This window comes from Phallusia mammillata, chromosome 2 (genome assembly GCF_965637545.1).
Source record: "Phallusia mammillata chromosome 2, kaPhaMamm4.hap1.1, whole genome shotgun sequence".
In the NCBI taxonomy this organism is placed as follows: Eukaryota; Metazoa; Chordata; class Ascidiacea; order Phlebobranchia; family Ascidiidae; genus Phallusia; species Phallusia mammillata.
This window is the reverse complement of record NC_137253.1, coordinates 30,015,957-30,027,841: the sequence shown is the minus strand read 5'-3', so window position 1 is coordinate 30,027,841 and position 11,885 is coordinate 30,015,957. Positions and strand designations below refer to the sequence as shown.

Genomic DNA, 11,885 nt, shown 5'->3' with positions numbered 1-11,885 from the left:
AATGCGCCTGATGCTAGTTTTCTGCGATCTGGCAAAATGTGGCTAGAATCAAATACGAAATTTACTTGTAGTTAAGCATATTTGGTTAGAAACAAAGTAAAATCACTTTGTATGATGAACATGTGCGGCGATCCAATTTTGACATTTGTATCCAATTTTGACATTTGTAATTGGCCCTACAGTAACAAAGGTTACCCACCCCTGGATTAAGGTCTCTTCAAGCAAAACGTAAATTACGACTTAAGAGACTTACCGAATATATCGGGATATAAGTGGGAAAGGTTAAAGGGTTCAACCGATTCGCGTATTTATATTAAAGTAACAATTTAACCTAGGTTGTAACAGCTGTTACACTGCTTGTGTACAGTTTTTATCATGCTACTGTCTTAAAATTTAGCTTTATATGCACAAAACACTGCTTTCTCTTTATTATTGATATCTGCTGGTACAAACCACTATTATTTAGAAAAAACGTTGGCACGCGACGTCAATAACACATAGAAATAACAAGTAAATTGGCACGCGTCCTAGGCCCTGTTTCAGTGGGTAGACCAAGAAATAAGCCTATTTTTCTTGACCAAGCTAGCATATTTCTGAAACCAGCAAAGTTAGCAATTTGAGACGAATGCCCAAAACACGTATTTCGCACCAAAACAGAACTGATTAATTGTCTCAGTTAAGTTGCAATTCTTGATTTGGCTTACATTAGGTATGACAGAAAGCTACTTGTGTACGACCTGAAAAAGCTCCGGTGGACCACTGCTGTAATTGCAACACTTTACTGAGAAACAACAAACTTATGGCACTGCTCAACTGCAAACTTTTGTTACACAATCCACTTTGTGCAAATAGTGCGTTTTCAAGCTTTGGTTTTAAACCATATGCGCGCCAACGCCTCGAGTTGCGACATAAGTCGTGATCAACAAAGCGCCCGAGCTAGTAAACAAACATTTCCATTTCCCGCAGCTGTTTTCGAAACCCTTGTAACATGAAAGAGTTAAAATTTGGCATCAGAACGACAAACGAGCCACGATTTAAATTTGGAATAGTAGAAATTCACGTTAAAGATAACAATGTAAATATTTGTTATATAAAACGTGCTTAGTTGAGTTAGATTTGGTGATTAATGCCCAACACGCACTTTACGTCGCTTTAACAATCACTGTTGTAATCATCACTAGGAATTTTCGTTTAGAATGACAAAATTATTTGTTTTTTTAATTTACCTAAATTGGGCCTATAACTTCTGCCCATTTTCAGATTTTTCAAATACTATGCTCAAAACAGAAAATGTTTAAAAAGCTTAAAGGGTAATTACTATTGGTGAGCAATGAACGTGCTGTTGTGTCGTTTGATTGAGTTAAAAAACGCAACATCTTTCGTCGTAAAACTGGCAAAGAAATGACTGTGAGATTATTTTTGACATTTTCATGTGGTCACCACAATCGCTTGGTTCTCACAAGGGTGTGGGTTCGAATTTCGCCGTGTCTGTCAAGAAATTTATGAATACGTGATATTTGCACTTCGTTTAAATGTCTGGAGTACTATAGTAGTGCCACCTTTCGTTTGAATTTCTTAACAAAAAATCTGCTTTCATATTTTGCTTGGGGTCTTTAGGTACTATCGTCGTTAATGGGCGACTTTTATTTCGACAAAATACATAATGGAATGGCGAAGCCTTTACCGCCAAAACATGGCGTGATAAAAGTTTTGTACAGTCATTAACATAGAGCAGCATTATTCAGCATTAAACACATTTCATGTACAAATTATGGGCGTGAAAAATATGCACAAAATGCGTTGATAACATTTGGTTGTACCGACCCAAATGCGAGTTCCGTGTGTGATATTGTTAATTAAAACTAAAATTGGCAAATAAAAATACAACAACATGCAAAGTTATTACCGACTTTCTTATGGTGCTAGTTATAAAGTACAATGATATTTACATGAATTCAAAATTATTTTAAATTATTTTAATACCATTTTTTTTAATGAACTGTTTTTTCGTAATCTTTAATTAATGTAATTAAAACATATTTATGATGGATTTTCTAGCTTATTTACTTTTTATTACACCACGATAACTTTGTCAGGTCGTTTCATAAACGATACTGAAGTATTTTAGCAAAGGAATGACTCTGGTTCTAAGGCGCGGATGTGACTCTGATTGTGAAGGTGAATGACTCGGTTTACTCGTGTTTCAAATGTATGCTCGTCACAACATTGTGCTCACAATGCTTCCACATGAATTAGAGACTTGCATGTAAACATCAAAGTAATTTTTCGGTATCAATTCCGTCTCAGAAGTCGTGGACCGCTGATTGAGCTTCTTAGTGAACGGTTACTGGACTCTTTCCATTTCTTCCAGCCTTTCCTCGAACTTTGATTGTTTGGATTTACCGCGTACTGCCTCCACAATGTAAGTACATAAACTGCGAAAAAGAATTGAATATACACGCTAAAATAACTTATTCGTTTTATGGCAAAGTTGTTTGGTGCTCACTTACAAACAAACAGTTAATCGTGTTTGGTAAACACCCGAGTTTAAATAACGCATTGAATTACATTTTGTTCGATGTTCGATAATTAAAAGTGACCATTTACAGCAGTAACATATTTTGCATATTTATTGCAATAAATCTAACTTAATTCCTCCCTTCGGATTTCTAACACTTTACAGCAGTGGTCGGCAACCACCGGTCCGTGAGGAGTTTGTTACAGGGCCGTACACGTTTTAGGATTAAATGCTTTAATGATTTATGTAATGCGATCTTTTCACAGGCCGCATTGGAAAGTACATGGAGTTATATAACTTTTATGAACTTCATTACAGAACATTTGTCATTTCCAAGGCCTTTCCGCGATAAAACTTCACTTTTAAACTGGTCCGCAGTGCAAAAAAGGTTGCCGTAAAAAGCATACTTATTTTAATAAGTCAAACTTGATTTCGTATTTCCTTATTAAAATTGTTAGCACTTACAACATTCGGTGATAAAACAAGATTAATAACATCATCAAAACACTAAAGTATTTGTATTTTACCTGTGTAGAGTGCTGAGATAGAAACTCACTGTGTGAGCGATTGTGCTTTTTTTGCTGCTGTCAGAAAACTCGATAAGCAGAACCACGACAAGCGGCACTGAAAAATATGAACATAAAATGTTTGTACACATTGAGTACAAGTGGTAATGTAGAAATGAAAACCGCTTCATCCCAGAACTTCAAACTCAAGTTATACAGAGTTCAAAAATACTCGAGTCATTTTTTAACGCCTTCCAATGTAACAAGTCACATGCAAAGGGTTAGTAGACTCGAAATTCAATTAAACGAGTTAAATGCTTAACCCAAAAGGTTAGACTCGAAATTATATTAACCGTGCTGAACTATTTAATTCGAAACAAAATATTGCAAACTAAACTCTTCAATAGGTTGAATTCGAAATTGCATGTTGTGAGTCGAACTCTTTTACTCGAAAAATACTCGATTCAAATTTAACGAGTTAATTTTTGTAATTATAAAGTATATTCAAACAAAATGTACCAAAATGAACTCTTAACTTCACTTGTAAATGGGTTTGACCTGAGTCGTTTTATTGTCTAAAATCCGAGTTCAATACTTCAATTGTTAAAATGAGTTACAACTCACGCAGTGCCAATGTGTAAACCAGGATTTGGATCAATGCAGTTCTGGCGGATTCTCTTTCTTTTGTGTCGGTAACCAACTCGTGTTTTTTCACCATCACAAGAGCTGCAATGATGAGACCAACCTGTGAAAAACAATAAAATGTGATTGATATAAACACAAAGCAGCATTTGGGTTTTCTAGTAAGAGACAGGCAAACTAATGGTTTACTTATTTCTGTGCCTTTTTTGGACCAAAATACCTATTTCTGTGCCTGTAAGTGAAACAATATTTATTTATGTGCCTATTTACGTCAAAAAATACTTATTTATGTGCCTATTTAAGTCAGAAAATACTTAGTTATGCGTCTATCTAAGTCAAAAATATCTATTTTTGTACCTTTTTGGGCGTAAAAAAGAACCTGTTTTGTGCGTTCTATAGTCAATTTAAGTCAACCAATATAATGTGTTATATGTAAAGCCTGTTAGGTACAATATACGACTATCGAACCCCCCTAAGAAATTCAAACTGGAACTATACAAGTTACAAAATTGGGAAGCACCTAATGGGAAAGCCCCTCGAACTCACCGCGGTCAGATAAGGAACAAGAAACACAAGAACTCCGTAAATGATGACGGGAGTGTGAGAGGGAGGAGAGAAAGAGTTGCTCATTGCTCCGCTCAGAGTAAAGAGGAAAGTTGGCTTGAAGTAGACGAAGCTAAATGATGAAGGAATCCAAGCTAAAAAAGTGAAAATGGTTTAAAATTACATTTGTATGAAGATGGAATATATGCAAGTCAAGCCAAGTTTTATTTCCATTATATCTTAATATAACTTCATCACATTGTAATCGTTGAACAGTTACGCAAAACAACAAAGACATCGAAAAAGTTCTGGCTATGTTCTTCCACAGGATCGCAACCGATTTGTTAATGGTATTGGGTTCTATTCGAATAAGAAAATGATATTGCAATAAGGCAAAATGTATACTCTTTTATCCGAAACTGAACGAATTTGATGTAGTCGCTTCTTCTGTAAGTTGTCTTTTATACATTTTTATGAGTCGGCTACAAATATACCCTCCTCCTGGCACAAAAAATAGCACCATTTTAGACCAAGAATAAGGTTCAGTTTGTAGATTCCTTTTTTCAATTGTATTTCATTAGATATAAATTTTCCTGATAGACTCGAAATCAGATAAATCGAGGTTAACTTTATAATGCGGCGTAGCTGCAGCGCGTTTTGGTATCATCCACCGATTTTACCCTTAACTATTTTGCCCTCGATTTTTTCCTAGCGTTATTTCAGGCTTGGTGATTGTTTTAGCTATGTTTTATTTCACCAAGCGAAATAAACACAACTTAACTCAATCTGAATATGTTTGACCAGAGTCATAAAAAACATAAATTTCGCGAAAAGATAATTCGTTTCGGTTGTATTTTAATTTAAAGAAACCCACCATAAACAAATCTGTAATATGCTATTAATTTCAATTTGTGACAAATAAAAATTAATTTCAGAAGGTTAGTTTTGCTTACCTGGCAAAACTGCTATAAATATCGCAGCAATCCAGACCACTGCTATTCCCGCGTAAACAGTCCCGAGTCTTAGCGCTCGGTATCGTTTTGGGGAAACCACCGCGAAAAGCCGATGTGACGCGACGAAGAGCCAGTGATAAAGTGGGGCAGTGTAGCAAAGCAGAAGAAAAATCCCTCCTACTTTTGCAGCAGCTGAACTGTGGAGCTGGTTTGCTCGGTCGTAAAGCTGTTGTCGCGTTGAAGTAATCGACCACGCGAAGTTGTAAATTGAAACCACCAGTAGAAGAATGCCTTGTAAGGAAATATACACATTTTAAAAACCGATACCACCTTTAAGTTGATTTTAGCAGATTGGATAAACGTAGATTCTTGTTACGGCTTAAAAATGTTGTATTTGGTCATTTTACTAAATAGCTAGTTTTCTAGCTAAATAGCTAGTTGCTGGATCCTGACCTGATGTCAAACAGCCCTAAAACGCCTTGTTCAAGACCACCTGTATATTGTGTTTGTTGTGGTCTTTTCTGAGGCTTTAATGTATACGCGTGTCCATAAAACTTTTGGACCTAAACGGGCTTCTCAAAAACGATTCATGTACGGGCCGCGTTTCGGACTTCTATTTTCGGGTTCGGGCTCCAATTTCAGACCCGTTTACAACTCTGCCTCATATCACTGGTGATAGCATGAGCATTTGCCAACGTTTGAACTACAAAGCATGTCGCTTTTGCGTCTATTTGGGCCGTTATATTCGTCATTAAATGTTGTCTAAAGATTTTTTTTAAATGTAAGGGTCTGTTCGCTTGAAACACCTTTCATTTTTAAGCATAACACTTTTGGCTCATTTTCCTATTCTAATTTCAAAAAAGTATTTTTTTCAAATTGATTGAAAGTGTATATGTCCGAAAAAAATAGGGCTGGACATTTCCTTCGAACCGATCGACTTATATAAAACAAAAAACAAACAAAACACCCGCTCACCTGTCATAATGTTCGCAACCGCATGTGAAACACTGATCTTGTCTCGAACTTTTGTTTCAGGAGAAGTTCCTCTTAAGCGGCGAACGATTTTCACGATGCTCGTGATCAAAATAGCCAGGGCTATCACGATCACAAAAAAGGCAAAGACGCCAGCAGCGGCCTGACACGGCGCACAGGACGCCACTGTATCTTCTGGGCAATTCTCAGATTCTATGTTGCAGAAGATTTGTCCCTCCAGGAAGATTTGGGAGCCACTGACCGTTTGTTCCGTTGTGAAGATTGTAGTGGGGCTTGATGGTGACATTGTTGTCGTTGTTGGTGTTGTTGAACCTGCAGCATGAAAATTAAGGTCATTTATACCAGGGGTCGGCAATCTTTTTTGGCTGCGGACCGTTTCAAAAATTTCTTTAAAAAACAACTATTGTTTTGCGATAAAAATTTATGACAGCTTAAACAATTTTTATATTTTGACTTGCCAATGCGACTGTTTGTTAGGTTTGCATTACATTGATCTTTTTATAACCCCTAGGTTGCACGGACTGGTACAAAAATGTTTCAAAAGCATTTGACCTAAAAACGGCCCGGTAACGCTTCACTAGACAGACTCGGTAATTACCGACCACAGATTTATACCTCATGCAAATGTTTTTTCGTTTAAGACATGCGAGGTATTCTAAAGGTTTTTGCCAGGTGCGAACTTACGCCAAGAAACATTTTTTGCATGAATTTGCATAAACATTCTGTGTAGTTTATGTTTAGTAATAACAAGCAGTCCTATTCTGCAAAATGATATCACCGTTAAATAGACTGTTGGTGTAAATGCAAGTGCTGTAAAAAAAGTAAAACACATATGCCAAAATTAAATTAAAAGGGTGTAGCATCGATAAAAGGAAAGGTATTTCACGTTCTGATTTAAAAAATACCTTTTGGGGGCCATGATCCTCACTTGGAAATAAACTATGTTGTGGTGACGCTGTAAAAACCTCTTGAGTGAAAAAAACGTTTGGAAAACACAAACTAATTGTTTCAAACCGAATTGCAAAGCTACAAAACTGCAGTTATCATGATAGGCATTTTTTCGGTTTTCAGCAGTCATAAAAATGTTTTAATGGACCATTAGTCCTACCATCAATTTCGTATCGTATTATTACTTTAATAATCGTGATAGTTGATAAACCGTGACTCTTGAAAAGCGGAAATTACTTCGCAATCGCGCATTATCTCATGCAACTGATTGCTTTTAATTATTCCGTTGCAGCAACAAACAACAGCACTGTTGGCACTAATGAACACTTGATGACTTTATACACATATGCGTATTTAGTCAACTTATTGAGCACGGGCTTTTTCCTACAAAGCCACTTATTCTATACTTGTAAGGAAATCTAAATTTCAAACCTAAACATGATAAAAAAATTCAAGAAAGCCAAAAAAACAATGCCCGCATTTGACCCTAAAGTTGTCGTAAAGCGAAATCCTTTTATTTGGTTTTATTAAAACCCGAACCCGATCCAAAAATACCCGGTCCGGTTTTTGCTCTTCTTCATTAGTTTGTCTAAACCTGGGGTCCTCAAACTTTATATTTTTTTGTCAAAACGGTCCCTTCAATTCGAAACTTTCACATGACCTAGAATTACATGAGGTAGTAGAAATACTTTTTGCTACTCGAGGTCCCATACATAGTCGCTTGGCGGATCCTTGGGACCGCATACCCCAGTTTGAGAACCGCTTGTCTAAACACACGCAGACCAAGCCTCCTATCTAAACATTGTTTCATCTAACGTTCTCCAGCAAAAGGGGCATATCAAACAACTTTAATATCATTTTAAGGGTAAAAATGATGCGTGTAAAAGCGAAATGCATTTGTCTTTCGTAAAACAAAAAAAATAGAGCGATCGATTTAGTGGCTTTTCATGCTGAATGTTCTTCACTTTTAGGCGAACAGTGAGCTTGAACTATTTCTACTTTTGGAAATTTCTTACTTAACGGTGCCATGGTTGTTAATGTGCTGGATGGTATTGCTTCAGTTGAAACGCCAGCTTGGGTCATCGGGACATTTGTAGTCGTCAAGAATGATGCAGTTGACGGGATAAGAGGCGTAATCCTAACTCCTGTTGTACTACTGAATGGTATTTCATCCTCCATTTCTTCACCAGAGCCTGCAAAAGCATCGTATTGTAGCGAAGTGTTTATTCGAGATGCATTAAAATGGGTGCTTCTTTTGATGGTTTCTTTACCTGTCGAACCTCACCTTCTTTCCCTACCACGGGTGGTTAGTTTTTTTTAAGCCCCCTCGACTGGTCCAACCAACGTTTCCCCCAGTCGTGTTTACCAACCCCGCGCTTTCTTGTGAGACCCAGTCACATAACGCTTTATAATACGTTGTAGCTGCCGTGCTTTTGATATCATCCACCAATTGTTCTCAATTGTTTTGCGTGCTATTGTGTCGCTATGTTGTTTTTATTCATCACGCTTAATAAACTAAACTCTTAAATATAATAAAATTAAATACAAAAGTAAAATGACACAACTTAACGAGTACGCCGCTTAAGACGAGAAACAAAGAAAGAAGGCAATCTGTCCGGTTCGCTGGAGGGAACAAGAACACGGTAACCGTAGTGAGGAAGGCTGCTACAGTATGACTTTAACGACAAGATTTGCAGATTACCATTTTAGGCAATAAAACACTCGCTGTAACAGTGTATAAAATAAATCGCTGATTTATCCTCTATCCCAGTGGTTTCCAAACTTGGAGACATTTTAAAATTTAAGGGGAGGAACTTTAATTTTTGCATGTGCTTTGTAAGCATACACTTAAACTGGGGTATTATAACCTGAGTATTTGATAAAGGACTCAATTTTAAATGAATTTTCTATGGTTTAGCGTCTACCATATGTGGTCTATTAGGGAGGAATAAAAATGTTTTGTATTGTTAAGGAGGAATTAGTCGAAATAGGTTGGGAACCACTGCTTTACCTAGTTTGTCATTTCGTACTAGTCATGTGGGTAATTTTAAATTTACACTCACATAGTAAGTTTGTGGTAATGCCAAATTGTAATTTGCAACGTTAGAAACTTACCAATATCAGAGATTATATCGGGGTAAAGGTGGGTCAGATTGAGTGGTGCAATAGTGTCAATACTTTCAACAGTTTCATTTCCTGCATATAAAAAAAAACTTGTGTTTGAATGAGGAATGCGCCACCAAAATAAAAATAAACACACGGTAACAAAACAAATTAACTTCACTAGTTTTTAGCATTTTAGTTTTACTTTCCAGCACTTGCGATTTACAACTTCTTTAAAATCGCTTTGCTTAAAATCGCTTCAACTCATCAGAGAAAACTCCTCAAAATCGCTTCAACTCATCAGAGAAAACTCCTCTGTTTTTTGCAACACCACAAAACTGTAAAACCGAGAAACTTGTTTCCTTACCTTCATAATACCATGGAAAATAGAAGGAAAAGTTGCCTATCGTGGGTTGAAGTACATTTGTTTCATCATCTGCACAAAAACCCATTCGATTAAATGTACATTATATTTTATTTGAGTATTGCAAAATGTTAAAATACCAATACCAAAAAATCGTCTTTATACCATGGTCTAAAGTGAAATTTTACTGCACAATTAGCGAATTTTTGATAGGTGGTGTAAAGAGCTCAAACACCCCTTGAACAATATATCTCCATAAATGCTAACACTTAGGGCAAGGGTGGGCCACATGCGGCTTCATTAAAGGTTGTGCAGCCCGCAGAGACGCTTGGATTTCAAAAGTACTGGCAAACGAGTCCAATTATTACATATTTTTGAACTGATTAATGCGCCTGATGTTAGTTTTCTGCGATCTGGCAAAATGCGACTCGAATCAAATACGAATTATACTTGTAGTTAAGCATATTTGGCAAGCAATTTATCATTTAAAATTCAATATAACAAACTTTAAAATTTAGATCCTAATTTTTTTGTAAAGCTTACTTCCCAACACCCCTCTTTAACTGCAAAATTAATAATTCGAGCTGATCAGCTCTTTGCACCACCAAGCGAAATATGGTTAAATGCGGGGCTGGCGTGAGGTATGTTGTGAGTAGCTCTACCAGTCTAATGGAAGTAGTTTTCTTACCTATGTCTTCTTCGGAATAATAATAAGAGGAAGAATTTGTTGTACTTGGAAAAGCTGGAAATGTATAATTGCCTACACACAAAAAATCATTCGATTTATTGTTTTTAATTCCATTTGAATAAGATTAAATATTTCACTACAAATTAGAGCGATGAAAACAAAACGATGTGTTAGGGTTTGAAAAACAATTCTTTCTTTAGCACATTTTCAAACCATAGAACATTTTTGTTTCAAATGTGCGATGAAGTTTTCACTAATCCTAAACGCTTAGTCGATTTTGCCGAGTACATTATGGCGAATTAATGATGTAATACTAATTTTTACGTCATAAAACCAACTGTGACGTAACATTTTTGTGTTTTTTGTATGTTATTTGGATAAACACATTGCCAAACTGTCCTTATTTCTCAGATTTGTCCTTTTTTTAAGGCTATGTCTTGGAAAAAAATATATTGTCCTTGTTTCTAATAATTTGTCTTTATAACTTGAATCCGAATTTTGTCTTATCTTCAACAATTACAAGGAACAAACTTATTGAAACGAATGTCAAATCCCTTCTACATGGAAAAAGTAAACCTAGACCTGAGCTGTTGTGAGATGCACGAAGTATTTTCTACGAACAAGGAGTTGCTGGATTACATTGTTTCTGGCCAAAAATGTGGCATGTGATATGTCATGACTCGTACAAATGCAAAGATTGGTTCTAAAACGTTTGTTTCGTTTTGTATAAAAGTTTAATTTTTGGTTGTCCTTATTTTGGGGTCAAATCTCGATGGTAACCCTGGATATAGTGTAGAAGCTTGGGCAACTTACCCAAATAGAAATTGACAAGATCCCAAATCGAACTGCTGTTATCTGCAACGTAGAAAAGTAGTTACTAGCCCGCCTGGTTAAGTTAATGATTCTCAACTCACAATAGGTCATGGCCAACCAACCCAATTAAAAAATGACGTGGCCTATTTACTTTTGAAGTAAGCAAACACAATAAGCATGCTGACCCAAAATATTTTGCTTAAGCCCGTATTTTAAGCAGTGACCTAAATTATTGACAGCTACTATTTATTGACCATCTTTAAATGTTTTGGCCACTTAAATAGTCCATCAGTTAAGAATCACTGGATTAAGTAATTGTGGTTTAAACCCCAGTTCGGACTTTGTATTTCCAAAGCATAGAGCTACAGCAAAATAATATAAACGCATGTCAAAATTTGTTGCATTGGCGTTATACGAAAATCTCATTGAATATTAGCTCGTGAAATAACTAGCTTTGCCTCGGCTTCAGCAAAGCCCAAACTTTGTAGAAATTTTGAAATTTGTTTACTTATATTTATTTACCCGATGAAAGTGAGCTGTCAGCATTTTCGGCTGAGAGGTACTCTGGGTATTCAAAAAAATCCATTCTGCTCTTAGAAATCCGTTGTTACTTTTTTCCACCTTAGCTTTGTATTACCAATAAAGGTGCTGGCTTCTTTTTCAGAAAAAACTTTCAAAATCTGTCCTTACACATAAAATAAAACGGTTATACCGACTCTATGGCTAACACAACTAAATTAAATTGCAAAAACCTTGTCAGAACTTTAGCGCAAACATGACATTGGTACATTGAATACCTAATTGAAAACTTAAG

At 36.1% G+C, this 11,885-nt stretch overlaps 1 protein-coding gene across 1 annotated transcript; it reads right to left on the bottom strand.

The window, feature by feature from the left end:
* Window positions 1–1,635: 1,635 nt before the first annotated feature.
* On the bottom strand, window positions 1,636–11,737 carry LOC145213889 (uncharacterized). Its single transcript, XM_080082298.1, has 12 exons — window positions 11,594–11,737; window positions 11,072–11,113; window positions 10,259–10,330; window positions 9,574–9,642; window positions 9,219–9,299; window positions 8,120–8,296; window positions 6,138–6,467; window positions 5,163–5,453; window positions 4,213–4,364; window positions 3,649–3,769; window positions 3,046–3,142; window positions 1,636–2,435 (listed from the first exon to the last, which is right to left on the bottom strand). The coding sequence occupies exons 1-12, from the start codon at window positions 11,655–11,657 to the stop codon at window positions 2,345–2,347; spliced, it is 1,587 nt and encodes a 528-aa protein (XP_079938424.1). The 5' UTR covers window positions 11,658–11,737; the 3' UTR covers window positions 1,636–2,344.
* Between the last annotated feature and the right edge of the window lie 148 nt (window positions 11,738–11,885).

Excerpts from the sequence above, each read along its gene's own strand:
- LOC145213889 (XM_080082298.1), bottom strand. The coding sequence starts at position 11,657 with ATGGATTTTTTTGAATACCCAGAGTACCTCTCAGCCGAAAATGCTGAC. Across the intron at positions 5,454-6,137 it reads GGTTGCGAACATTATGACAG|GCATTCTTCTACTGGTGGTT; the intron begins GTGAGCGGGTGT and ends TTTCCTTACAAG. Across the intron at positions 3,143-3,648 it reads GGTTTACACATTGGCACTGC|TGCCGCTTGTCGTGGTTCTG; the intron begins GTGAGTTGTAAC and ends CATATTTTTCAG.